The 27,969-nt window shown below is 53.4% G+C and overlaps 1 protein-coding gene across 4 annotated transcripts; it reads left to right on the top strand.

Moving 5' to 3' along the window:
- Positions 1 to 179: 179 nt before the first annotated feature.
- LOC138728399 (arf-GAP with SH3 domain, ANK repeat and PH domain-containing protein 1-like) lies at positions 180 to 27,969 on the top strand. 4 transcript variants are annotated; one of them, XR_011338700.1, is made up of 26 exons: positions 180 to 314; positions 3,933 to 4,005; positions 4,241 to 4,386; positions 4,835 to 4,909; positions 7,829 to 7,878; positions 7,970 to 8,099; positions 10,711 to 10,796; positions 11,243 to 11,318; positions 12,571 to 12,657; positions 12,852 to 12,952; positions 14,313 to 14,382; positions 14,979 to 15,066; positions 15,353 to 15,401; positions 16,041 to 16,204; positions 16,418 to 16,551; positions 17,234 to 17,325; positions 19,061 to 19,238; positions 21,164 to 21,249; positions 21,526 to 21,641; positions 23,316 to 23,383; positions 24,110 to 24,217; positions 24,352 to 24,547; positions 24,892 to 25,068; positions 25,584 to 25,729; positions 26,421 to 26,538; positions 26,743 to 26,837. XR_011338700.1 is itself a non-coding variant. In XM_069871737.1 (26 exons), the coding sequence occupies exons 1-26, from the start codon at positions 189 to 191 to the stop codon at positions 26,815 to 26,817; spliced, it is 2,820 nt and encodes a 939-aa protein (XP_069727838.1). In that variant the 5' UTR covers positions 180 to 188; the 3' UTR covers positions 26,818 to 27,969. The 4 variants fall into 4 exon arrangements, 2 of the variants coding, with proteins under 2 accessions (XP_069727838.1, XP_069727839.1); XR_011338701.1 differs by having other exon boundaries at positions 26,421 to 26,534; positions 26,743 to 26,778; XM_069871737.1 differs by having other exon boundaries at positions 26,416 to 26,538; positions 26,743 to 27,969.

Below are 27,969 nucleotides of genomic sequence, written 5' to 3'. Positions count from 1 at the left end.
AGAATTTGTCACCGTGCTGCTCTCTGCCTGCATGTGCGGATGTGTGAGTGTGTGTGACTGAGTGTGTGTGCAAGGAGAGGGCTCTTTCCTGCCCTCCCTGCTGGTAGCAGCGTGACCCCAGCCCCCTGCCCAGCCCCAGCCCAACCGCGGCTCCAGTTCCCCTTCCTGACACCCGTTTGCGCAGCACCATGGCAGCCCTCATCGCAGTGTGTGACTTCGTGCGGCAGGTGCAGGAGGACCTCAGCTCACCCACCACCTCTGCCTTTGCCAGCCACATGGGCCGCTGCAAAGCCACGGCCAACAGCCTGGAGGAGGTGAGTGGGGGCAGGTGTCTGTGGGGATGCACCCCGAGGGCTGGGGGGGCATCTGCATCGTGGTCCTGTAGGATCATAGAATCACAGAATGGTTTGGGTTGGAAGGGACCAACACAGGTCAACCAGTCCAGCCACTCTGCAGGAGCAGGGACAGCTTTAACCAGATCAGGATCTGCACCCTAGTTCAGGGATCGACACAGCATTTGTCGCCAAGAGTGACAAATAAATGCCTTTGGGTATTTGCAAAACACTCAAAGCACAGATTTGGTGAAGGCTTGTGACAGGTCATGGTGGCTGAGTGACAGGCGTCAGCTGGTGGGGACGAGAGCGAAGGGGAGAGGTTTGTGCGAGAAGGCTACACCCCGTATCAGGATCACACCACATGCTAAAGAGAGGGCAGAACCCTTTGTCTAGACACACATCAAATTAAAAGCTAAATAAAGATGTAAAGGGCGTTCTTGGGAGAGGCGGGATGGTTTCCTCACTTGTCCAGAGCTAATGCACGAGTGGTTCCAAAAATCCATGGAGCTACCGGGGAGCTCCCTTGCTGCAAGAGGGGAGACTGAGATGAGATCTTAAGAAGAAATGTTTGCTGTGAGGGTGGGGAGGCCCTGGCCCAGGCTGCCCAGAGCAGGGGTGGCTGCCCCATCCCTGGAGGGGTTCCAGGCCAGGCTGGATGGGGCTTGGAGCCCCTGATCCAGTGGGAGGTGTCCCTGCTTAGGGCAGGGGGTGGGACTGGATGGGCTTTGAGGTCCCTTCCAGCCCAAACCATTCCATGAGTCTATGATTCTGTGATCTGACATAAAACCAATTTGGGCTAAATGCCTTTGTTTCCTGACCAGTGGCAAAAGCAGAAGATCCCCATAAGCAGGCACAGTGAGGGAGGGGAAAGGGCTGCTGCACGCTGCTGGCAGAGGAGGGAGAGAGCGAGCAGCAGAGCTCAATGCCCTGAGCAGACCATGAATTCCACAAAATTAGGTCAGTGAATGGTCTAGGTTTCCCATTGAAAGCATTCAACCATCCGTCTTGAGACTTAGCTGAGAACTATGGCCAGTATAGTGTAACCGTCGTGCTGGGCTGTTCCTCAGGAAATCAGGGTCCTACCCCTCCCTGCGGAAAATATCCATGAGATGTAGCTACTCTGGTGGGGCTCTGCTTATGGTGGTCCAGAGGGCTCTGAGACAACAGGTACCTCCTCCGGGTAGGTCTGGTAAATGTGCTGGGAGCAACCAAACTGCACCACCACCACCACCTCTCTCGTTACTTTGTGATTCCAGCAGACAAGGGGATGGTGCCCAGGACTCTACCAGGGCTGGGGCTGCTGCGCTGCCCTGAAGTCTCTCCAGTGCCTGCAGGCTTTGGTCAGGTGGGGAGCTGTGCTCCTGTAGTTCGTTTGGTCAGTGGTGTTCGCTGAGGCTTTTTTCTACTCGGGCCTCTGAAGGTCAGGACTTGCTGAGCAGCCTCTGGGCATGGGGCAATTTCCTTGTGTTGCTTCATTTTCAACTGTTACTCCATCACTTGCACCCTGAGCTAGAACTTCAGTCCTTTAAAACAGAGCTGCTGCCTCAGGAAGCTGTGGTCAGAGGGGAGCACTGCTGAGCTTGCTCATGTCTGCAGAGCTGCTGGCCTGGGACTTGCATTTTGGAGTGGACAGCAAACTCAGGACATGTTCCTGCGCGGCAGCAGCCCCCAGCACAGTCTGCGTGGTGGCGTGAGCCGTGCCAGCCTGGCAATAGCCGTGAAGCCCAGGGACACGGGGAGATGATTTCATCTTTGGGTGCTGATCAGGACTGGACTGGGCAGGTGGCAGATCCCAGTGTTGTGGAGTATCTCCAGTTGCTGTTGTTTGGGTGTTGGTGTCAGCAGGAGTTGCCTGTCCTAGAAGAACATCCTCTCTGCCTCCATCACCCCTGGGCTCTCTCTTTCTGTCTCCCTGAGTCCTATGTGGTCTCACCATGCAGCCAGGGCAGGCTGAGCAGCTCCTGCCTGACACAGAATTCCTTCGGACCCGTGCAGTTGCTCAGCTGCCACCTCTGTGTGCTTTCACTGGGAGGAAGATTCTCGTGCTGGAGAAGGGCAAGCAAGAGCTGGTAGCTGGGAACTGAAACTGGAACTGAAATGTGAAAAGAAATTAGTTGCAATATTTTAGCTGTGACTTAATGAATTACTGTTGCATGTGGCCGAAAAGTGAAGTGAGTACTTGGTCTCTGTCCTCTTTACATGCAGCTTGGTTGACTTTCTGGACAGTACGGAGTCCCACACGAGGTGTAGGCTCACACAAGCTTGTCTTGGGAGTATCAATGTCATGTCTATGCAGATGATTGGATGATGTGCACTGACAGTTGCTTGCAATTTGAGTTCTTCTGTAGTCCTGAAAACCAGTGAGAAGGGAGAAATGTGCTGTGATCCCAGTGCTCTGGAAATCACAAACAGGGATGAAAACAGATCTGGAAGAGATACGCTGCTACAGGGGTTCAGCTGTGTGGCTTGGCTGATGCAGTCCCCAACAGAGGACAAGGCCAGCAGTGGTAGCTCTTCCCTGAGTACCCATCCATCCACTCAGCTGTTAAAGAGCCTTAGCAGGAGCATGCAAATCCAACCAGAGCTGTTCTTTGCATTTCCAAAGCACCGTAAAAGTGTTTGCTCTCACAAATCAGTTTTTATGGATCTTAAAAGCCTGTGCCCTGTCTTCGAGCCCTGGCACTGTCAGGAAAATACTCAGAGCAAAGTCCTGTCCCTCCCTGCCAGGTGAGCCCAATGTGGGAGCTGTTGGGGCTCACTTCAGTCTGGTGAATGGGTCACACCTGAAACACTGTCCCCAGTCAGAAGTGACAAGGAGGAACTAGAGAGGGTCAGTGAGTGGTAGTGGAGAAGCAGAGCTCGGCTGACTTAGCTGGGTGAAGAGGGCTTCCTGAGAGCAGCCCATGACTCTTCTGAGGGCACTTATAGACAATGGTATCAAGAATTTTTGGGCAGCATCAGATATCAGTAATATCTGCTTTGTGGCTCAGGAAATTAACCCTCAGGCCAGGCATTTGGAAAAGTTTCTTCTGCAGAGGATGGTGCAACCCTGCAAGAGGTAACCTCTACCCTTGGAGAGTTTCAAAGCCCAACTAGGCAAAGCACAGCCAAACTGGTCTGGTCTGGACAATAATCTTTCTTCTATCAAAAGTTTGCATGAGAGCTCTTCCAAGCAGTTATTATGAAATAGCACCTGTAATCCAATCTCTCATAGGCAGAGAGCTTAGATGCCTCCAAACATTACCCTTCAGCTACCAACGCCTCCTCCTCTCAGCTCAGGAATGATACTGACTGTGATGGAAATATAATCTGCAACTATGAGCCTCTCTCCACTTAAATCCACTTTTTCTCTCAGTGCTTTGTGGCCCTTTTCCTAATAACTTTTCCAGTTTTCTCTTAATGTTTGACCATTACTTCCAGCAGAACATCAGGAAGGCTTACAGGTATCCAAGCTCTGCATTGACTGCTACCGTAGGTCATCACCTGTCTGCTGGCAGGACAGTCTGGCTCGTGGATGCTGAGGCTTGTGGTAAGCCCTGTGGGTTATGGAAATGCGTGTCTGGCTGTGGTCAGTGACAATCTCCTCTGCATTTCTAGGCCTTGGATGCTGACCGAGCTGTGCTGCAGAAGATGAAGAAAGCAGTCAAGGCGGAGCACAGCTGTGGACAAGGTCAGGGCAGAATGGAAACTCGGGAACAAGGAGACAGTGATGGATGGATGGATGAGGGGACGCCTTGCTGCAGGTCTTGGGGTCTCTATGGCTGGGTGGTGGTGGTGATGGCAGCAGGAGGCAACAGGACCTGTCTCAGGTCCTTGAGCGGAATCAAGCATGGTGACTCCCAGGAGGGAGGCAGGGGTTGGGTGTTCATCCTGCACTGTACTAGAGACTATCCATGTTCCCCTAGACCTCATTGGCCACCTCGAAACCCACATCGCTGCCCAGGAGAAGTTCTCAGCCAACTACCTTCTGGAGGGTGAGGAGCAGCTGGCCAGTGCCTTCAGCACCTTTGCTGCCGTCTCCCAGGAGCTGCTGGCCGCTGTCAGAAGCCTGGTAGGCAGCACTGTCCCCTGCACATACATCAGAGTGGGGACCCTGGCTTGCAAGGGGATGCTGGTGGGGGTCCCCAGGAGGAGAGGTGGGCTCTGGGCCACAGCCCAGAGGTCCAAGCTCATCCCCGGGCCAGGAGGCCATGGCATTTGGTTGCAGAGCCGGTGGTGGGGACTGCATGGCTGGAGCTGGCTATGCAGAACTCTGTGGCTCCTCAGATGAAGCCTCTGGAGGTCTCCTGCCCACCACGCTGCTTGCAGCTGGGCTTTTTCCATTGGGTGAGGCTGGCTGTGGCTTCTAGCAGTGTGGTAATTTCCAAGGATGGAGGCTTTCAGCTGACGATTTCCCAGAGCGGTTCCTCCGCAGGCTGATGAGCAGCTCTGCTTTCTCTGCACAGGGAGTGGTGCAGGGGGGCAGTGCTAGCACTGTGATCTTTCCTTTTCCTTTCCAGCTGCAGAGTTTGTACCACAACATTAACTTTTCCCTGGAGTCACTAATAAAGGGTGACATGAAAGAGCTCAAAGGGGTAAGCAGGGGCTGCACGAGGCTGGGTCTGGTGAACGTGTGACTGGACACAGGTTGTCCCAGCTGTGGGGTCCATCCTTGGCTCAAGACTTGCCCTCCAGCAGGGATACGTGTTGGAAGGACAGGCCTGCCTGCACCTCCTGGGTGCTGGATCCCTCTCCCTCCTGAGGCCGGCACCTCACGCCACAGGTCAAGCCAGTGCTGCCCCTTAACTGGGGCCTCTGCTGGATTGCAGGCACCTGGCTGAATCCAGAGGAGTCCCGTGGCATTTGCTATGCTGGGAAAAATCAGGGTGTTGTGAATCAAATGTCAATATCCTCTTGGTCATCAGGGCACGAGCTCCCCCACAACCTCCCAGGGAGGTCCCCGTGTCACAGACCCACTGTGACACTTGTGTTTATGTGTGTGAGCACACGTGTTAATGTGACTCTGTGAGTCTGTACCTGCCAGCTGCAGGCGCTTCTCGGGGGCTGCAGGGCAGCATGTGCCCCAGTGACTGCTTAGGGATATGGTTTAGTAGTGGGCAGGTACAGTTGGAAGGGATGATCTCAAAGGTCTTTTCCAACCTAATGATTCTATGAACTACTCAATCTTCAGCTCTGTAGAGACAGATATCAGGGAGCTTCACAGTGCTCATCAGTGTGGATTTTAGGAAATGCATCAAATTTGTATTTATTTTTTGTTTTTTTCTTACCCAATGGGAAGGTCATCATGGGCCTTGAGAAGTTTTCACACACGCTCCTACCACTGAGTACCTGTGATTGCCCCAAGTGCCTCTGCCTGCACAGGGGTGCTGGGTGCCTGTGGGTGTTGGGGATGAGGAGGCTGGGCTGATCCCAGTGGCCGTGCTGTAGTGAGGTCACTGTTAAAGGATTGCTGATCATAGCCTGCATCTAATGTGGTGGGACAGCTGGCAGTTGTGACCTGGCCATTTTCCTCACTGGTTGGTTTTGGGTACAGAGACTCTGTGAACAGGGGTTGTACACCCTGAAACATTAAAGCAATTGTTTATCATCTGGTACACACACTGTTAAGATTTAATGAGCTTGGTGTTAATGTGCTCAGCACTATGATGAGACACCTGAGGACTCGTGCTTGCTGGGCACACTGGTCAGAAGGAGATTCTTGGTATAGGTCATTGCTGTTGTCCACCAGACCTCCTGATACTCTAAAAAATCCCTGTGTCCAAATGACCCGAACTCTGTAATTTTACCTTTTCAATCCTGTATGGTTGCACTCAAGAGTTTCTCCCAGGTTTTTCTCCCAGCTCTGCAGGTTCCTCAAATGCTTGGTGGAGGTTCTGGGGCTGGTCTGTATCAGAGTTGGGCTAGGGATCCTGGAACAAACAGCTGAACCCCTGGGCAAGAGGAAGGAACATTTTGGACAAGACTGCAGAAAATGAGACAGGAACAGTGGCAGAATTTGAGACTTCCAAACTGGAAATTCCAAATTGCCAAATACTGAAACAAATCATGAGCATTTAGGCGTCCATTTGGAAGCTTGTGCTGTATACAGCTTCTATAGGAGCATGAAAGTGGAAGGAGAGAGAAAATTGTGGAACTTACGCTACACTGATAAAATACAAAATACAAAAGAAAAAATTCACTATTTGCCTCATTAAGGATGATGTCAAGGACACTGAGAACCAAGAAAACCAGCTGCCCGCAAGGAATCATGAGTCAGATGAAGGGATCCAACAAGAATCAGAGGCTGACCTGAATCAGTTTGACATTTTCATTAGAATGGAGATAGAGGCAAGATCTGACCTGACAAGGTCCTGCCTTGCCAGAAATAAAGAAATTTCTCCTCATGGGACAGAAGGGCATTGACACAGGACCCAGAGGGGCTACGGGATCTCCATCCTTGGGGTTTTTCAATATCTGCTTGCACAAAGCCTGGTCTGGATTCAGTACTGTCCCCGCCTTGAGCGGGAGGTTGGACTACAGACCTCCTGGAGTCCCCTTCAGCTTGATTTAGTCTGTCTGTCTTCAACACAGATGTTTGCAGAGCCGTGAGTGGTGACAACAGGGCAGAACGTGGGTGATCTGTGCAAATGCATTTAGTGGACAAATGCAAATGAACATGCCAAGATGGTAACAACCAAGAGAAACTGTGCATGCAGAAAGTAATGCAATGTTAAATGAGAAACAAATAATGGCTTTTTAGCTGCAAGAATTAAATTAATACATGGGGAAGAACAAGATTGTATTGTTATTGCCAGGTTTGGGTGGGTTTCTGTTGTTTCTCTGAGGAGAAACATCTCATTCTTGCTTCAGAAAGTGAGAACCTGGTTGGTACGTTCTGGCTTATGCATGTCTGAACAGTTCCTCTGCCGTTAGAGTTGGGGGTCTGAGAGAGGGGCTGTGGCTGGGTGCTGCTGTGTACATGCCAGTGTGATGTATGTAAACGTGATGCACGTATTCGCGTGTGTGCAAGCATGTGCCCCTGAATGACCCTGCACTGGTGAGCACCCTTGTCTGCCGTGCACTGAGGAGAGCCGAGAACCTTCCCGGGGAGGGACACTCCCCTGGACAGCCACGTCCTGGGTCTGCAGGGGCCTTTATGCTGGTGTGACCTTGCATAGATTGCCTCAAGTTGTGCCAGGAGAGGTTTAGATTGGATAGTAGGAAACATTTCTTTACTGAGTGGTGAAACATTGGAACCAGCTGCCCACAGCAATGTTGGAATCTCTGTCCAGGGAGCAGTTCAATAAGCACATAGATGTGACAATTCAGGACATGGTTTACTAGGCACGGGGGGTTTGTGCTGATGATTGGACTGGGTGTGCTGAGAGATCTTTTCCAACCTTAATGATTCCATGATTCTGTGATTCTCTGACCCAGTGGAAAGCAGCATACTGAGGATGAGGAAGACTCTGTCCCGGTTATACTCATTAAACAGTGCCTTTGGCTCTTCCTAGGAATTCAAGAAGCCCTTTGAGAAGGCCTGCAAAGACTATGAAAGCAAACTGTAAGTCTTCACGTTCCCTCACCCTGAGGCCTGAACTTCACCAGTGAGCAGCTGAACAGAGCACTTAACGCATCTGTCCTCTTTCCTTGAGCGCCAAGATCGAGAAGGAGAAACGTGAGCTGACGAAGCAGCACGGCATGGTACGGAGTGAGGTGAGCTGCGGGGAGATCGCTGAGGAGATGGAGAAGGAGCGCAGGATCTTCCAGCTGAGCATGTGTGAGGTAAGGACAGGGGCCACCCTGAGCCGTACGTAATGGTGTTCTAGTCACTGACTCAGCATCCAAGGGATGAATTTCCCTTCCAATGGTGCACAGCAGTTGTGCCAGAGCCCTGGCAGAGCCCCACCTGCAGTGGGCAGACACCAGCAGTGGCTCTAATGCTGGTGTTTTTCACTTGCCGTCTGACCTGGGATGGTTTCAAAGCACCTTTTTTGTCTGAATCCACACTGATTTATCATTCAAGGTCATCTTCTGTCCCTAGTTGGTGAACGATTCTTGCGCCCAGGGTATTGCAGGTCCCTTTCTGCCTTCTTGGGTTGCTCAAGTTCCCCAGGCTCTGCTCCAGGCCCCAGCAGCAGCCAGCAGCTCCCTCTGCTTGGCCCTGACAAGCATCATCAAGGTGGGCAGCAGGTCCCCAGGGACCTCAGCAGGTAATGGGGTGTATTTTCTCAGCTGGAGAGCGGCCTGGGTCGTAGTGGGCTCCCGCCACACTGGGGCAGGGGCTGATCCAATTTAGCCAAAGCTTGAGCCTATGTTAACTTGGCAGAGGAGAAAACAACTCAGGAAAAATGCTACGAAGGCTTTGGATCCAAACTTCTTTCCAGATGCCCAAGATGGGTGCTGCTGGCACCAAGGTCCCTGCTCCCTCTCAGATCCTTCCCATGCTTGTTGGGATAAACTCAGACCAGCTCCTCTGAAAACAGGATCTCCTGCTCCCATTGCCAGACATCACAAGCAACAGTGTGAGGAGAAGATTGGAAGACGCCAGTTTTATTCAAGATATTCAGCTCTTTGTAACCATGCTCTGGAAACCTGTTTCCAGACTGTTTCCAGACTGAAGCTGTTGTTATACTGCAAATATCAGAAGCCCTTGTGCCACGGAGCTGTATCACCCTTGAACAGGACCTGATGGAGGTTCCGTTCTGTGCTGACATGAATCATCATGTGGCATGTGGGTTCCTGAGAGGGGGTTTTCTAGGAAATGTTTATCTTGATGGGTTGAGGGTGTTTTGAATGATCCCCTTGGAATAAATACAGGGAAGGATGGCTGTGTTGAACATTTATTTTGGAAGGTGATTTACTATGTTGGCTTGTGGGTCTCCTGGACATGGTTGTTTGTAGGCTGCTGTTTTTATAGTAGTTGCAATGTCAAGAGAGCTGATTGGTGGTGCAGGAACAGTCCAGAGACAGTGCGTTTCCCAGCACAACACAGTGTTTCACAATAGGATCATAGAATGTTTGTGTTGGAAGGGATCTTTGCAGGTCTTCTGGTTAACCTCCTTGCAGGAGCAGGGATATCTTTAACTCAATCAGGTTACTCGGAGCCCCATCCAACCTGGCCTTGAGTGTTTCCAGGGACGGAGCCTCTACTACTACCCTGAGCAACCTGTACCAGTATTTCACCATCCTCACTGTAAAATATTTCTTCCTTATAGTCAATCTAAATCTCCCCTCCATTAGTTTAAAATGATTCCTCCTTGTCCTGTCACAACAGACCTTGCTAAAAAGTCTGTCCCCAGCTTTCCTGGAGCCCCTTTCAGTACTAGGAGGCTTCTCTATGGTCTCCCTGTAACTTTCTCTTCTCCAGGCATTGTCAGTCCACCAACTGAAAGGGGTAGTGTTGGTTTTCATGGGTGAGATTGTTATGGTGGAGGATGGGGTCGGTGAGGAGGCAGATAAGTTTAAGCTGGAAATCTGAGCCTTAAGCTCACTTCTGAAGGTCCTTGAGGCCGACTGAGGTGCTAACTTCATGTAGAATATAGGCAAGCAGATTTGCTAGGGTCAGGTGGAGGTGGTGCTGTTCATGGATCAAGTCTGGTGGGCCTTTGCCCATTAGAATCATAGAATTGTAGAATCATACAGTGTTCTGAGTTGGAAGGCACTCACAAGGATCACCGAGTCCAACTCTATCCCTGCACAGGACAACCCCGACATTCACACCGTGGGTCTAAGGGCATTGTCTGAATGCTTCTGGAATATTGTCTGGCTTGGTGTCATGACTGCTGTTCTAGAGCCACCACCCTCTGTGCGAAGAACCTCTTCCTAATGTCCAGCCTAACCCTGCCCTGGGGCATCTTCTTGCCATTCCCTTGGGTCCTGTCCATGGTTTCCGGAGAGAAGAGCTCAGCGCCTGCTCCTCCTCCTCCCCTTGTGAGGAAGCTGCAAACCACAATGAGGTCTCCTCTTCTCCAGGCTGAACAGACCAAGTGACTTCAGCCACTCTTTATATGACTTCCCCTGTAAACCCTTTACCAACTTGGTGGCCCTATGAGGTTTAAAGGTCTATAGGAAAGCTGGTCGTTCTTCAGTGAAGCCACCATGAAAGGTGAATCTTTGAGGGTGCATTAACTGGGTGTTTGCCCTGCGTAAGTAAAGCCCCACAAGCCCAGGGTCCGTGTCCCCACTGTGGATCACCACTCCACTGGCCAGACCAAAGCACTGGGCCCTGCTTACCACCATCTCCTCACTGCAAAAAAGCCACGTGAGCTGCTCCCAGTGGGCCCTGACTGCTAAGGATGGGCCATCACCTGCTGGGAGGGGGGCCATCTAAAGGTGCATGAAAGATGTTTCTCTCTAAGCTACAGACTCAGTACCTGCATTCTTTTCCCTTCAGTATCTGATCAAAGTGAATGACATCAAAACCAAGAAAGGGATTGACCTCCTGCAAAACCACATCAAGCACTGCAGCTCGCAGTTCAAGTAAGCGTGATTGATCACCTGCCTGCCTGCCCTTTCTCTGTAGAAGCACTGGGGGTAAGGGAGTAGGTTAGTTTGCAGGAGCTGGGGTCCTGCTTGGCCTGTTCTGTAACTTGTGGAAAGTCCTCTTCTGCTGGAGCCAGTGGAGGCAGGAATCTCAGTGGGGTGTCTTTCCTTTCTGACACTTTCATAAGCCAGTGGAAAGGAGAGACGTGGGATGCAAACCAGACGGTGTTGAGTGCTCTCCCAGAATTAAACCACCTCCAAATCTTTCTAAAATACATTTCCTAAGAAAGATTTTAGTTCAACCATGAAGCAGAAGCTCTGCCTGCTGAAGGCACGATGGGCTCGAAAGCAGGATCTCGGGGCAGCCTGGGCTCTGCAGGCTTCACAGCCAGCGCTAAGAGTGGGATTTCTGGACATACCCTTATGGTAGCCCCTTCTCTCAGTTTTTTCCAGGAATGTTTAAACACAACTGGAAAACTGAAGAAGTTTACAGAGAAGCTCATCCCAGAGCTGCAGAGCGTGAGTATTCACCTGTAGCTCAGTGCGATGAGCAGGAGCAGGCTAGAGCACAGGAATGCCTTCCCCAGTGTCTCCTCTTCCTCTGCAGAAGCAGAGCTGAGGGCTTTGCAGCTGCCCACATCTATTAATCACTGTTTCGTGGCCCTTGGATGTGCAGTGACCCATGGAGGGCTGAAATGCAGCCGTCACAGGGAGTGGGAGAATAACGGTGCTGTCACCCAGGACAGGAAGAACATGCATAAGCATGAGCACCAAGGAGGCACCAATGTATTCATCTACCAAAGCCCTGACTGCTCTTCAGATTGCCAGATTTCTCATTTGTGCTCTCAGCTTTCCATGCCCATTGCTGCCAACTCAATCCATTTCCTCAGGGATTTGTTTTGTGGGTTGTGTAAGCCTTGTGAACTTCAGCTTTTGGCTGTGGGCTCTGTCAGTCATACACAGCCCAGAGACAGAAAGGAGCTTTTTCAAGTGCCAGCACTTTCAGAGGCAGTCTGAGCACTCAGGTCCCAGGCCATATGACAGCCTCCAACCACACGAGAAGGGTTGTGTCAGCTTCCCAGCATTTCTAGACCTCCATTCCAGTTTGCCTGGACTTGCTCATCCTTCTCCAAACTTCCTTGAACATCCAGATTTGCAGAGACTTGGAATACGATCCTCACCCAGATATCGTGTCAGCATCATGTACTCACCTGCCCTGGTCCTGTTGTGTGGGTCTCCTCTGGGCATGTGCTGCTTTGTCTGAATTAATCTGCTGTATGCCTGTTACCCTGCTTGTCCCATAATTTGTAAGAATTCACATTAAAATTAATTATGTAAATAAAAAAACAAATAGAGGGGAGGTGCCACCCCAGAGCAGTAAGCACACGGCAAGCAGCATCATTTAGAACCCTCACAGAGACACAGCCCCAGAGTCCGTTTCATCAGGGCCACATTTCTATGCCAAGATCCATCAAGGTTTTGATGGCTTGGAGACCTTTTAATTAATTTAATTACTGACACTACCAAGAGGGAAAAAAGAAAACAACCACCACGGTGACCTTCACGCTGTAGGTTGTTTTCATACTGTGGAGAGCTGCAAACAGCTCCCACCATAGGAATGGGGCTCAGTGCATCCCACACGGACATGGGGAGGGCAGAGGGCAGTGTGGGGGCACCTCTGCTGCCCCTGCAAGAAGGATTGAGATGCCACAGCTGGGGCAGGAGCCTCCTGCTGCCATGTGAGCTGCTTGCTGTGCTCTGGCACTTTCAGATGAAGCTCAGGCAGGATGAGGAGAAGAAGCAGCTTTGCTCCCTTCGGGATCAGCTGAAAACAGCGTTACAGCTGGAACAAAAAGAGGTAAAGTCTGATCCTTCTCACAAGGGGCTGAGGGGTAGAGCCTGTGGAGGGCATAGCAGCTGCACATGTAGTGCTTATGGGGTTCCTGGTGAGCTATGGAGCACAGGGTCCCTGACAGTCCCGCGAGGACATGCCCCTGTTTGCCTGTGTACAGGTGGGGTAGTGCCTTGCTGCTGTTTCTTCCCTTCTGCCAGGTGGCTGGGAACAAGCAGACAGGGTACAACATGCACCAGCTGCAGGGGAATAAGCAGTATGGCACGGAGAAGACAGGGACTCTCTTCAAGAAAAGCGAGGGGTAAGCTGGGATCCAGCATGCACCTTTCAATTGTGTTTTGGTGTCCTGGGGCCAGAGTGGGACTCACTTAGACTGAGCTCCTCTGCTTGGGGTGGCCACAAGGCAGACAAACAGGACAAGCATGCATGAAAGCGTGCTCAGCTCTGTTGCAGATTTCAACAGCTTTCAACACAGAGCTCCAGGCAGCATGTGTCCATCTTTTCGCTCCAAGAGCATTCCTCTCCTGTGAAGCTGCCAAATGTCCTCTCCTGTCCTGTGAGCACTGGGGCAAGGACCCCTGAACCCACCATGGGAAACCAGAAACAGCTCCCCCTTGCTCCTTCCAGCGGGGATCCCACTGCCCTCAATCCACCAGCTGGGAGGGATGGGGAAGGGTCAGTGCTTCTGCCCCTCTCCCAGGCACTCGTTGCTTTCCAGAACCCCCTCCACCACTTCTGCCCTGATCCCTCTGCCCTTCCCACATGGTCCTGATGATGTTTTCTGCTCTCTTCTCCCTTATCCTTCCACCCCATCCCAGACCTGTTCTTTGCCTTTTGCACCCCTCTGCCCTCATAGCCCAGTACTGGGCTCAACCCTGGACTGTGAAAATGAGGGGAGGGAGCAGAAACACAGAGTGAATTAGACAGAGCATGGGTCAGTGCTGCCTTGGAGATGACATCATGGGCCAGAGAGAGGGAGAGCCAACAGCCATCCTGTGTGCCTCTCCCAGGAGCCCAAACACTGAGCTCCTGCAAAGCATGCCACTGTTTCTGGAAAGAGAATCGTCTCCCACCAGTGTGTGGATGATCCTTGGTGGGAATTATAGGGGTCCTGTGCTGGGAGACTTGCACACTGTGAAATGGCCTAGAAACACCTGAAGCTAGACTGAAAATAATGTCATGAGGCTCAGAAGTATCCTTCACTGCACACTGAAGTTCAGTCTTTTGCCCCTTTTGGGTATATCTCTTCCACCTTTCCGCTGTGTTATGATCTGCCCCCAATGGAAGGCACAGGAGAACGAGCCTGGGAGGAGGTTGAATCTGACAGTCCTGGATGTTTGCTGAGGGCTTCTGCAAAGGGCTCCGTGGTCTGCTAGCAGGTCCTGCTGCCCCAACTGATACTCTGCACCTCTATTACCTCCACAGCAGCTGTGCTGCATGTCTGTCCAAGTATATCTTGAGCTGTGTAATGGGTTCTTTTCAGCCCAGAACAGACCAAGAGTGACAGACTCCATCCGTGCCACCCCCTGCCTGCCTGTCTGATGAGAGCTGCATCCCTGGGCTGTGCCTCGAATGGCACTTGCATTTGCCAGCACTGTGCTGCGTTGCACTTCTGCTGCCCAGCATGTGCGTGCTCTAGGCTCACCTCTGCTCATTTCCAGGTTGAGAAAAGTCTGGCAGAAGAGGAAATGCACCATCAGCAATGGCTACTTGACCATCTCTCACAGCATGGTAAGAACCACTCCTTCTACTCTGCTCCTGCCTGGGGGCTGCTGCCCACCCCTGCAGGGTAGGCAGAGCCTGCCATGGCCTGGCCTGCTGGTGGCTTTCTGGGACTTGTCACAGCCCTTGTGCCTGTGGCTTGCCCTGCTGGCATGCCCTGGCGTAGAAGGCTTTCTGTTGAGGCTTACATGCCTGCAAGTCAAGAGAGTGCGAGACAAACACAGGAGATCTCACATGCATTTGTGCATGGAAGAACATAGAAACATAGAACGGTTGGGTTGGAAGGGACCTCAAAGCCCATCCTGTTCCACGCCCTGTCATGGGCAGGGACATCTCCCACTGGATCAGGTTGCTCAACATTGCATCCAACCTGGCCCGGAACACCTCCAGGGATGGGGCAGCTACCACTGCTCTGGACAACAGGAACTTGGGCATGGGGAGGCTGTTGGGAAAGTAAAGGTCTGTGTTACTATTTCTTGTGTTGCTCTCGAGAGCAGAGCCAAATACAAAGTGCTGGGCACAGGGTAAATCTGTCCCTCCACAGCCAGGTGGTTCTTGTCTCCACTGGACCACAACCCCTTGATGTTTCCTCATTCTGCTTATAGCCCAACCGCCCACCAGCCAAGCTGAATTTACTGACCTGCCAGGTGAAGCCGAACACGGATGACAAGAAATCCTTTGATGTGGTTTCCTGTGAGTGCTGGTGCCTGCCCTGTGGTTCCTCTGGTAACAGCCCCGAGAGGTGGAAGTGCTTTGGACTCAGAAGCCAGTGCAGTCAAGGATGAGGAGAAGCCCTGTAGCTTTGACCCAGCCTGGGAGAATTACTCTGGAGAAATTGTGCGGGGAGGCTTTTTACAAGGGCATGTAGTGATAGGATGAGGGGGAATGGCTTTAGATTGGAAGGGGGATCCTGTCATGAGTTTGGCAGGAAGGATGGATGAGTGGGCTGCCTAGAGGAGACCGTCTCTGTGTCTTTCAGACAACCGCACATACCGCTTCCTGGCAGAGGACGAGCAGGACTGTGTGGCGTAAGTATTGCCAGTGCCTTGAGGTGGGCCAAAAAGTGCTCTCCTGGCTGCTGGTGCAGCCAGCTCTTTGGCTGTTTGAGCAGTGCGCCCGTGGGTGATGCAGCTCCCACCCTGACTGTGTCCCAGTCAGTCCAGGGGGGTGGCATAAAAATGTTTGGGGTCGAAGGGACCTTAAATCCCACCCAGTTCCACCCCCTGCCATGGGTGCCTCCCACTGGATCCGGTTGCTCCAAGCCCCATCCAGCCTGGCCTGGAACAGCTCCAGGGATGGGGCAGCCACCACTGCTCTGGGCAACCTGGGCCAGGGAGTCCCCATCCTCACAGCAAAACATTTCTTCCTAAAATCTCCTCTCAATCTCCCCTCTTTCAGCTCAAAACCATTCCCCCTCGTCCTATCCCTGCACTCCCTGACCAAGAGCCCCTGTTCAGCTTTCCTGTAGGCCCCATGGATGGAGGCTCCTGGCACCCACTTTGCTCCTGGAGTCTCGTGCAGAACCTTTGTGCGTGGGGGCTGCAGTGTGGGCTGGGGCAGAGTGGGGTCTCCCTGCAGTGGGGGAATGAGCCACGCTGACCTTACCCCACAGCCCAATCGCAGCCACACAAGCTGCCTCACTCCTAAGCCGCTTTCTGCCCATGCAGCTGGGTGTCCGTCCTCAGCAACAGCAAGGAGGAGGCACTGAATGTGGCCTTCAGCAAGGCGCAGGGCGAGGGGCAGCACAGCCAGGAGGAGCTGACCCAGGCCATCATTGAGGAGGTCAGAGCCATGCCCGGGAACAGGGAGTGCTGTGACTGCTTGGCCCCAGGTGAGAGCCAGCTCGTGGCCGTGGGGCCACCACCCTTCCTCACCCAGAAAGGCAGAGCTCTGCCTTGTCTTCCACAGCATCCAGTTCCTGAAGACCCACAAGCATCTGGGTTCTTGCCCTTCCCCTCTGTCCTGCTGTGGAGTTGTGCCCTGGAGTTATGGTGGGGAGGACAGACAGGAGATGTGCATGGGGCTGGTGGTCTTGTCTCTACAGATCCCACTTGGCTATCCGTGAACTTGGGCATCCTGATTTGCATCGAGTGCTCCGGGATTCACAGAGAGATGGGTGTGCATCTCTCCCGCATCCAGTCGCTGTCTCTGGACAAGCTGGCAACCTCAGAACTGCTGGTAGGATGCTGCCGGTGGGCTCTGTCCTCAAGCCTCCCTCTGCTTCTCCTGTGGCCTTCCTGAAACTAAGTTAGTTTCATGGGTATTTCAGCTGGTAAACTGACCCACACCTACCTGTAATTCCCTGGTTTTAGTGGTTATTTGTGGCAGGAGTGGTCATCTTCAAGGAGGAGAGGGGAGATTCTTTTCACTGTTGCTGGGTCGCCCGTCTCCCTCGGTCTCCTTTACCCGTCTGCGTAACCTGGCACAGGGGAGCTGTGGGGCAGGGTCAAGCTTGAACTTAAGCTGAACAGAGTGTGGGGCAGGTAGGGGGCTGGAGACCTTGTCTGGGGCTGTTTTAGGGCCCTGATACTCCAGGTGCTCATGTATTTGGTGGGGCTGTGATGGGAGCTGCTGGCAGCTGGTGGGCATCAGGGCAGGGGATGGGAGAGGTTGGCAGGGATCATTTCTTGCCCAGATCTGAGCCCAGGGGCTGGCTCTGGGGCTGGTTGTGCTGCTGGAGTTGGGCAACTTCAGCATCAGGAGTCAGGGCAGAGTCTCCAGCCATAGAACACACATCCTGGCACCCCTTGACTTCTCCTTGATACCTGGTCAGGATCTCTACCTGGAGTTCCATCTCCTGCTGCCACACATGTAAAGCTGCCGCATGTCCCATGTCACCTCCACCTTGGCTGTTTTGCAGCTGGCGAGGAATATCGGCAACTCTGGCTTCAATGACATCATGGAAGCGAATCTCCCCAGCTTTTCCGTGAAGCCCACAGTTCACAGCAACATGTGAGTTGCTTTTGCAAGAGCTGATTTTTGTGCCCCTCACCCATGGGCACGTGCTCTGTGGTCCTGTGTGTTCCCTGCAGTGGCCAGACACACAGCACTGCCCCATCTCCTCCCCAGACCATAAGTTCTCTTTGAAAGTCCAGCAGGAAAGGTTTACTAATGGAGAGAAGAAGAGTGAAAAAGAGCCAGCAGGACAGCTGAAGGATTGGCCTTGAGGCCAGGACAGGGACTGAGGAATTGGTGCTGGAAAGGGAAAGGCAATAAGAGAAATAAGCAGGGCTGCCAGGTAGGATGCTCTGGCTGCACATCAGCAGGGCAGGATGGGAGAGCGGAGGACGGGGGACAGAGACTTGTGCAGAGCAGAGCAATTCACTGTGTTTAATGGCTGGGGCCCAGGGCTGGTGGGATCAAGACAGGTATTGAGCAAGGACCTACTGAGGATGGAGGAACTCCCATTTTTCACCCCAGAGCACCTCAGTCTCTGGGCTCTACAGAGGATAGGGCAGAGCTGGGGTGGCACAGCTGGTACCGGCAATAGCTGAGGTTTTTCTTCAGGGTTTAATGGCATCAACCTGGTGTGCAGCTCTTGGGGAAACTTAGAGTTGAGAGCATGTTGTCAGGGGCCAAGGGGACTTTCAAGAGACTAGAGAGCTGGTAGACCAGGCATGATCAGGTTCCACTGCAGGTGTTTAAGTCCTGACCAGGGCACTTTTAGACAGCACAGACCTACCCTGCAGTGAATGGGTGGATAAGGAGAGGTAAGAGAAAGAGCAGAAGAGAACTGGGAGAGCAGGAAAGTACACCTGGAAGAGCATGGTCAAGGTTGCCAGATTCTGCTTGGATGCTGCGGAAACTGAAACTGTGTGAAATTAAGAATTCAACCCTTCATCAATGGCCTTTTCTGTTTGGAGCACTCCTTCACCCCCAGGGTGCCTGTGGCCACCCCAGATCCTCTGGCTGGTCACCACTTTGACTGTTCTTGAACTCTCCAGAGTGAGAGACCCAGTTTACTCAGCTGGTCCTTGCCTGGAAGCTATTCGTGACTTGTGAATACTCTCGGCCAGTTCACACCACTGCTTCTTAGTCCTTGAGATTTCTGCTCCTTCCCTTCATTTTCACAGTCCAGGGCTGAGCCCAGTACTGAGCTGTGAGGGCAGAGGGGTGAAAAAGCAAAGGATGGGTCAGGGCTGGAAAGGAAGGGAATGGAGAAGGGAGCAGAAAACATCACCAGGAAACCACCACATAAACCCCCAGCACAGCCCTGAGTTCTCCCATGTGGGAAGAGTGGAGGAGTCAGGGCAGAAGTGATGGAGGGGGTTCTGGAAAGCAATAAATGCCTGGGAGAGGGGCAGAAGCACTGACCCTTCCCCATCCCTCCCAGCTCAATACTATGGGGTGGTGGATTGAAGGAGGTTGGATCCCTGCTGGAAGGAGAGATGGGGAGCTGGTTCTGGTTTCCCACGGTGGGAAGGCAGCACTTGCACTTTAAGTGCATGAAAGTCAAACCCTCATTTTGTTGTTTAACTGCAGAGAGGAAGCTTTGAGAAAACCACAGTGTTTCGTAAGAGTTGTGAGTGTTGCTGTAGAGGAGCTGGGGAATGGGACAGAGTGGTGCTAAACTGTCTGGCAGGTCTGAAGGAGAGAGGGAAGGTGGCTGGGGCAGTGGGAGAGGAGGGGGCGGACCCAAGATGCTCACTTGGTGGCCCCTAATTTTCATTTGGCTGGTGTTTGCCAGGGCTTTTCGGAAAACTTTCATCATTTCCAAGTATGTTGAGAAGAAATACACCAAAAGGAGCTCGGCTGCTTGGTGCTCCAGCCTCCCAGAAGCTGTCAAGGCCAAGGACATATTTTCTTTGCTCCAAGCATATGCAGAGAATGTGGATTTGAGCGAGACTGTGCTGGCACCTCTACAGGTATGGCCACCCGTCCTGTGGATCTGTGTGACAAACAGTTTTGCTGTCACCTCTCCAGCCTATCCATGAGGCTTGGGAGGGGCCAGAGGTTTCTGATTAAATTGGTGTTTTCAGTGAGCTGGGAGCACCAGGCAGATTTGAGGAACATTTCAGCAGAGGGAGGTTTTCTGGCTGCAGCCCCACTGCCCTCCTCCTGTTGTGTGTGGGAGGTTGGGAATCACAGCCACGAGGCCAAGGCTTTCCAAATGCCAGTTTGTAACTGAGATCTACTGGTAATCTTCTGTGTGGATTGTCTCAAGACATCCCAGTCTCACTGAAGGCTGAAAAATCAGGGCAGCATTTTTTCTTGCAAAACCACAGCGTGCTGTAACTGAGGAGAAGGCAGCCCTAACGCTCAGACTGAAGGCACCCAATGGTGTCACCCTCTTTGCTGGCAAGGATGCTGGTAGCTGTCCTTCAGAGTAACAGCAGAGGAACAAAATGCTGCTGTGAGCAAACACCGTCAGTATGAGATGGGACAAACCCGCAAATGAGAATCATAGAATTGCAGAATCATTGAAGTTGGAAAAGTCCTCTAAGCTTATCCAGTCCAACCATCAGCCCAACTTCACCGTGCCTGCTCAACCATGTACCCAAGTGCCATGGCTGCACAGTTTTTTAACCCCTCCAGGGATGGAGACTCCATCACTGCCCTTGGCAACCAGTTCCAATACTTCACCACTCTTTCGGTAAAGAATTTTTTCTAATATCCAATCTAAACCTTCCCTGGCTCAGCTTGAGGCCATTTCCTCTTGTCCTATTCCGTGTTCCTTGCACACAGAGACCAGCACCCACCTCACCACAACCTCCTTTCAGATGAGGTCTCCCTTCACCTCCTGTCCTCCAGAATAAAAAGTCCCTCAGCTGATCCAAAAAACCCTGTGCTCCAGCCCCTTCCCCAGCTCCTCTCCCCTTCTCTGGATGCACTCCAGCCCCTCAATGTCCTTCTTGGAGTGAGGGACCCAAAACTGAACCCAGGATTCAAGGTGTGGCCTCACCAGCACTAAGCACGGGGGATTGATCCCTTCCCTGCTCCTGCTGGCCACACCGTGGTGGATCCAAGGAGCATTTCCACAGGGAGGTGGCACAAACCAGGGCTCTTGTGAGATCATGGACTCAGCAAAGTTTAGCCACTGGCCTGGGGAGAACAGTCACCCTTGGGTGCCTCAGTTTCTAAATATGAAAACTGTGTGCAGCTCTGGGCGCCACAGGATAAAAAGCATCTAAAGCTCCTGGAGACCATCCAGAGGAAGGCATGGAGTTGCTGCAGGGTTTAGAAGGGAAGCTGTATGAGGAGCTGCTGAAGTCCCTTGGTCTGTTCAGCCTGGAGAAGGGGAGATTGAGGGGAGACCTCATTGCGCTCTACAGCTTCCTCATATGGGGAGGAGGAGGAACAGGCACTGAGCTCTTCTCTCTGGATGTGAGGGCTTGGCAGGAAGATGAAGCAACAGAGGGTTAGGTTGGACATTAGGAAAAAGCTCTTCCCCCCAGTGGGTGCTGGAGCACTGGAACAGCTTCCCAGGGAAGCAGTCACAGAGCGAAGCCTCATAATAGTCAAGTTGTGTTTGGCCAGCACCCTCAGACACGTGGTGTGGATGTTGAGGTTGTGCTGTGTCGGGGCAGGAGTTGGACTCGATGATCCTTGTGGGTCTCTTCCAACTCAGGGCATTTTGTGATTCTTCCTCATGAAGCCAAGAGCCATGGCTTTTCATATGTTAACTGGTTTCTCACCAACCTCGGTGGCTGCGACTCTGAGGTGCCAATCAAACCTGTTCATCTCTGACGGATTTTAAGTGTGTAAGGACAGTCCCTAGAGAACAATGTTTCTGTCTGCAGTGGTGTGGGCAGAGACTGTCCCATCCTTGCTGTGTTTTTCTTGGTTACAGGAGCCTGGGGAGACCCTTCTCCACATGGCTGTGCTGTTGTCTGATAGAACCTCTTTGCATATTGTTGATTTTCTTGTCCAGAACAGGTAAGCTTATGACAGCTTTTCATGGCTGAACTGTGCTAGTGAATGGTGTGTGGCTGATGATCTTATCCAAAAGATTTGCCTCCCAGCAAATATGCCTTGGGCTGGGCTTGGGGCCTCGGGTCCTCTTGTCTCCTCTGGGTTGAAAGGTGAGAGTGTGGTGACCACCTCCTCTTCGGGCGAGGTGGGAAGAAGGACTCATGTGCCAGCACAAGGCAGTGGTTGCTGGGGCTGGTGGTTATTCCCAGGGATGCTGACTTTATCCACCCTCTGCTGCAGTGGGAGCCTGGCAAAGCAGACAGCAGAGGGGAACACGCCACTTCACTACTGCTGCTCTCACAACAGACCTGAAGGTGTCAAACTGCTGCTGAAGGCCAAAGCCAACATCGCCATCAGTGAGTGGCTGTGGAACCCCCTGTCCTGCGCACACACAGGGTGTCTCCTCAGGTCTCCTTAGCCTTGCTTGAGTGCTCGGCAGTGCTTTTCCATGGCTGGGGGGAGGTGGGTTGATGACGGACTCAACTCTGGGCTCTTCGTGTGTCCAGTGAGTTGCCCTGCTCTGACGCTGCTCTTGGTTGACTCTCCAGGCTCTACTACATTGACAAACCAGTTTGAGATGCATGTGGCTCTCTGCAGAGTGGGGTGACCACATCTCACTGGTTCCATCTCTCAGCAGCCTGGGACAGAAGGGGTGGCTTTGCTCTCCAGCTCGGAGCAGGGGTTGCTCCCCTGCTCCCTGTCAAGGAACCAGCTTGCTCAGGGTGCTCCTGGCCCCAGGGAGCTCATGCCTCTGTCCCATTTCACTTGTTCCACTCTCACCTGGGTAGCTACAGGCGTGCTTTGTGGTGGGATGGTGCTGGGGTGGCCTCAACGAGCTGGCAGAACCCAGCAAGGCAAAGACCAGCTGAGCTGCTCTTCCTCACAAAGCACATGCACATCAGGGGCCAAAACAGGCGCTTAAGTGATTTTCAAAGCCAGTACTGCAATGCTGGGGAGCGTGGGGGAGGGCTGCCTTCACAACACTGAAGTGAGCTAGGATTCTGGGTGAAATGAGAGGGCACCAGTGTTTCCTCGATCACATATCAGCTGAGCTGGTACGTGTGTTGGGCCTTGCCTCCTGTGATGCCCTGCAACACTCTCATTTCTGCTCCAGGCAGCGCGGTAGCAGCCCTTCAGAGGGCACAGGGACTGCAGCGGGATGGCAGGAGCTGGGTGCATGCCCTCCAGTCACACAGTGATTTGGTAGCCACATTCCTTATTGCCTCAGCCAGGCCGGGCACGGCCGCGCCTGATCGATCCTTACTGACCACTGCTACCTCAAGCATCTCGAGTCCACAGTGCAGACCCTGGTGCTGGGCTGGGGTTGCTCTGCAGTCCCTCAGGGTGCTGATCTCTTCCCTTCTCCCGCTCTCGCCTTCCCCAGAGCATACCCAGCCCACTGCTCCCCAGACAGATTTGGGCTGCAGCTCTGCATAGAGGGGTTTTGCAGCAATAATTAATGTGGCAGAGCTCCAGCAACACCATCAGAGGCCCCACCTTCAGGCCTCCCAGGAACCGCAAAGGTTTCAGTATAACATGAAATGGAAGTAGAACGGTTGTTGCTGGTTCTCATTTGCACTCACATCCGTGCTTGCTTGCACTGGGACCTCGGTGTCCAGGCAGTCTCTGTGTCCACCAGGCATCAGGACACACAGACTGGGTCTGTGCCAAGCTCCCTGTGGTAACACCGTGAAGAAAGGGTGCCAGCTGTGGGGTCTCTGGTTTTGTAGCCTTTAGGCTCTGGCAGTGACCGAGTTCTTCTGTTCTGCTACCCTTTTCCATCTCTGGGAGTCATCAGGATTTCCTTGTGCTCCTTTCTCTCCTTATGTGGGTGTCTCAGCTTCTGGCCTCATCTTCATCTTTCCCTCGCCAATGCCTTAACGGCCTGTGCCTTTGCTTTAGTCTGTCTTTAGGCTGCCCCTTCTCTTAGGTTTATTTGCCCCCAGGTGGCCCACAAGCAGCACTGCTCTTCACTTTGCCGAACCACAGGGTGGGCTCATGGTGTTCAAGGCTGCCATTTCCCCCCACAGCCAACAAAGCAGGAGAGACGGCCCTGGATGTTGCCAGGAAGATGAGACATCCCCTGTGTGAAGAGCTGGTAAGACACTGTGTCTCATCACCCTCCCCATGTTGGGACTCATTGCAAGGGCAGAGGGTGTCAGGGGATCCACATCTACGTGATCACATCCTGCAGGGCCACCCATGCCCCTCAGCTCCTCCAGTGACGGTGAGGGATACAGGGGAGGGTGCAGAGGGTCCCGCGGGTGCTGGCCCTGCTGGCGTGGGGTCCCTCAGGGCAAGGTGTTTTGGGACAGGCCAGGCAGGGGTTACACCGTGTCAGGGCAGTGGGTTCTGGAACTGTACTGAGGCTACATGGCAGGAGTGCATCTCCTCAGCAAGTCCAAGCCTTGCTTCTGCCACAGCCTTAAGCTCCGCCAGGGGAGGTTTAGGCTGGACATTAGGAAAAAATTCTTCACAGAAAGGGTCACTGGGAACTGGAACAGGCTGCCCAGGGAGGGGGTTGAGTCACCTTCCCTGGAGGTGTTTAAGGCACGGGTGGACGAGGTGCTGAGGGACATGGTTTAGTGTTTGATAGGAATGGTTGGACTCGATGATCCGGTGGGTCTCTTCCAACCTGGTTATTCTATGATTCTATGATCCTCATTTGTGTGTTTGGAGACTTTTGCTGCTGGGAAGCCCTGCCTGCAGCTTGCAGGCATTGTCCTGATGGGCAGGTGGCTGGAGATGGGACCACCAGCTCCCTGTGGGACCGGTAGAGCAGGACAGGGCTGGTGGGTCCTCAGGATGCTCCTCTGTGCCCCAGCTGCTGCAGGCGCAGAACAACCAGTTCAACCCCAATGTCCATGTGGAGTATGAATGGTGGCTGGGCCAAGACAACATGTATGAAAGTGATGAAGACCTGGATGAGAAGGTGAGGTCCTGGTAAGCCCCGACTTGGGGCCATGTGTGCCGCCACTGTCCCTGCTCCCACTGTGCTGGAGTGGGTGCCCTTGTACCTGCCCAGCCGTACCCGCCCTCTCTAACCCACAAATATCCCTTTCCCAGCTGGGTGCTGTGAAGAGGGGCTCTGCCCATCCCCAGAGCAGCTGCCACCACCCTGCCGCTGGCTCCAGGCTGGAGGCAGCAGGGACAGTGGCCCGGGGTGGGTGGCCAGATCTGTCAGCCGCTCACCTCCGCAGCCTGGACGTGCCACCACCCCCCTCCTATGCTCCTCCACTTCTGCCCCAGCGGGCAATGCCAGGTGAGAGCCTGCAGCAGGGCCCTGAAGGGGCTGGCAAGTTGAGCTGGGGCTGCAGCCTGGCTCTGTTGGCAGAGGGTGGTCCAGGAGGGAGCTGAGTCCAAACAGAGTGTGAGGGATTGCCTAGTGCCCATGGGCACCCTCTTGTCCTCTGCTCCTTGAGGGACCAAGGCTGGCTTGTGCTGGCTGGTCTGTCCTAGCATCCATCCCTGCTTTGAAGAGTAGTGCAGCATGTGCTCACCCCTGGAAGCCCTGTGCTGGCACCGTTAGGATGTGCCATCCCCTCCCAGCCCAAATGCTCTGGGCAGCCTGAGCCAGGGTCTGATCAGTTCTTGCTCTCCATTTAGATGCCCAGGGGACACATCCACCCTTCCTTACCAGCTTGTCTGTCTTTGCTGAGGACACAAGAAGCAGGAGGAACCCACCTCTGTCCCTGAGCATCAAACACAAGCGCACATCCTCAGGTCCAGCATCTTGGGTACCGCTCAGCCCTGAGAAGCCCATCCCGACCAGCCTGGCCTCAGGTAAAGAACGAAACAGGCTCAGGAGGCGCAAGGAGCCAGACCATGCTGGAGCGAAGGACATGCTGGACATCTGCAGTTCAGTGCCCACGTTAGGTCAGGCTGGCCATAGCTTTGTCTGGCCCAGCCTTGTTTGTGGCTCAGGCGTGTGCGGCCCCTTGCTTGGGCAAGCGGCTGAGGTCTGTGGCAGCTGCAGCACTGCATGGCGAGCCCACAGCCAAGGACTCTCCACTGGCTGACGGACACCTGTGCCTCCAGGGCAGGGTTATTCTGGAGTTTGCTGGGCTGTTGGAGATGCTGAATCTGGAGAAGGGAATGATCCTGTTCCCATCTTTCACACAGTGGATTTGTTTGCATCCCCAGTCCCTCCCCATCCCAGCTCCCAGATGGATGGGCTGCTCATTGCCCACACTGCACCGTGGGGGACCACGCTGCTCCACGCTGGCTGACAGTGATGGTTGTTGTTATTCACCTCTGCTAAAAGGTGGGAGGAGATGAGCAGTCTGATTGTGTCATAGGTGCCCTGAAAGCCATGGACCTCCTCTGCATGCCTGGCCTCAGCAGAGTGGGACAGCCTGGCCCACACCGATCTGTTCAGCAGCCAGATCCATGTTCTGGTCATGTCCGGGATGTCCCACATCTTCTTCCTTGGAGGAACAGCTCGGTAGGTGGCCAGTGGTCAGGATCAACTCAGCTCCTGCATCTGCCCATATTTACTGCGTTCGGGTTTGAACTGAGCTGGAGTTGACCAACTTATCCTCCCAGCACTTCTGCTGTGACTTCCTGGCACTGAGATCTCCCTGGCAGGTGCTGGGAGTGCTACCAGAACTCCCATAAGGCTCCACTCTCTTTTGAGGGAAGTCTGATTTATGATTATGGGTTATTGGCAGGTGAGGGAATAGTTTTGGGCACAGACAGGGGTGCAGTGTCCACACTGGTGCTGCTTCTCTGTGCTCCAGGGGCGCCCCTCTCCCCAGGAACGCTGTGTAGAGCCAGAGCTCCTTCATTTGGAGACCTCACTGGTCCAGGGGTTGTGCTGAGTGGCACCGCTGACTCCTCACACAGAGCTGCCCTGAGAAACCTGGGACCCCAGACAGGGCAACCACAGTCCTAGAGCAGAGGAGCTGGTGGCTCTGGAAGGATGCTCCAGCAGAAGGAGGTGTCTTCTGGATCTCTGTCCCACCCAAACTCCCAGCAGGTGATCTGCTACCTCTCCACAGGAAGCCTCCCAGTCTCTCATCCTGGCTCCTCACATCTTTGACAGGGGCTTTGGGATCCAGACAAAAGAATTATTTTAGTTTGCATCTGACAAAACTGGGAAGGCCTGACGATGCTCTCTCCTGCTTGCAGAACAGGCTGCTGCTGCGCAGGGTCCGTGCTCTCTATGACTGTGATGCTGACCAGGAAGATGAACTGACTTTCCGCACAGGCGAGATCATTGTGGTATCTGGCGAGGAGGACAGCAACTGGTGGGTGAGTGAGCCTGTGCGTGCTTACTGGCACCAGCATGCACATCATCCCTTCTCCATCCATTCTTTGGCTCTGTCTCATGACTGTCACACTCATTGTCATCTCCTGCTCTACATCTCTCAACAACCAAAGGCCACTGTAATGGGGCCAGTTCTTCACTCCCCTGTTCAACACTCACCACTCCTTTTCCTTCCTCTTTCCCCACAGAAAGGGTGGATTGAAGGACAGCCCCACAGGCGAGGTGTCTTCCCTGCTTCATTCGTTCACGTGCTCAATGAGTAGGAGCTGTTATAATACAAGAAAGATCTGCCCAGCTGCTCAAAATGCAATTCCCAAAGCTTCCATCTGCAGGCACCAGTTCGCCCAGCGCAGCCTCCCTCACCTCTGCTGGCACAGCTTCCCTCCAGCCCACTCCTCCCACGGGCTGCCAGCGGTACCAAGCTGTCCCAGAGGATCCCTCTGCCAGGCAAAGGGAGAGAACACAGCAACCTGCACACTCCTCAGCTGTGCTCCTGCCCAGCCACCTCGCCCTGGGGCTCGCTGCTGTGCCCAGCTCCTGCCTTGCCCTCACCTCCCTGCCAGCCCGCGGGGCTCCCTGCTAATGGAAATGAAGGCAGAGGGGAGCTTCGCTGCACCCTGCAGTGCTCCAAAGCGGGAAGTGGAGCTGTGCTGGTGTGCAAACCCCTAAGAAAGGGGCTTCTGCTGTGGACTGACCAGGCTGGGAGGTTGGCGATGCCAAAAAGCACTGTGGAGCCTGTGCCGCTGCGAGCCTGTGCCGTCCTTAGTGCCTCCCATCCAGGTTTCACTGGTTTTACTCCAGAAAATATGTTCTGTGGCAGCCCAGGGTTTTGCTCCTTCTATGCCTGGACCCCGACAATACCAGAGAGGCCCTTTAAGCAGCCACCAATAAACCCTGTCTCTTTGGTGCTCAGTATTTTGCGGAGCTGTTCCAGTCTGAGTCTCTTTGCTGCTTTCCATCTTGCACCAAACTTCCTCACAGGTGGCAGAACAAGGGAGGCTGAACTTCCCTTGGATAAAATCAGTCACAATTCAGCTTATACAGCTTTTCTGCACTGTCTGGGTTTTTCCAGTTGCCGAGGCACATCTCACAGCTGCCTTCTGTCTTCTCTGAGCCCCAGTCCCATCCAGGTCAGCAAAAGAAACCATGAGGTGCTGGATGCGCGAGGCTGCTGAGATGTCTGTGTTGCAGGTGTCAGTGTCAACATAAGTGGAGTCATCCCAGCAGGACCAGGAGGGCAGTCCCACTCCAGGCAGCTTCTCCCAACCCCAAAGGAAGATATTAATGGTTAATTTCCTGATTTTCCCTGGGCACATGGCCAGGGCTCCAGCTCCAGTGGTGCCAGGGGCTGCCATGGGGTGGGCTGTATGGGAGAGCTGTGCCAGAATTCTGGGGGGCACTGCTGGAGGAGGGAC

This window comes from Phaenicophaeus curvirostris, chromosome 18 (genome assembly GCF_032191515.1).
Source record: "Phaenicophaeus curvirostris isolate KB17595 chromosome 18, BPBGC_Pcur_1.0, whole genome shotgun sequence".
Lineage (NCBI taxonomy): Eukaryota > Metazoa > Chordata > Aves > Cuculiformes > Cuculidae > Phaenicophaeus > Phaenicophaeus curvirostris.
Note: the sequence above shows the minus strand (reverse complement) of the source record. Positions and strands in the feature narration are given on the sequence as shown.

What these genes read in the sequence shown, in the direction of transcription:
- LOC138728399 (XM_069871737.1), top strand. Translation starts at nt 189, where the DNA reads ATGGCAGCCCTCATCGCAGTGTGTGACTTCGTGCGGCAGGTGCAGGAG. An exon ending in CGGCCAACAGCCTGGAGGAG is followed by an intron (nt 315 to 3,932) that starts GTGAGTGGGGGC and finishes CTGCATTTCTAG; the next exon opens with GCCTTGGATGCTGACCGAGC. An exon ending in AAAGACTATGAAAGCAAACT is followed by an intron (nt 7,879 to 7,969) that starts GTAAGTCTTCAC and finishes TCTTTCCTTGAG; the next exon opens with CGCCAAGATCGAGAAGGAGA.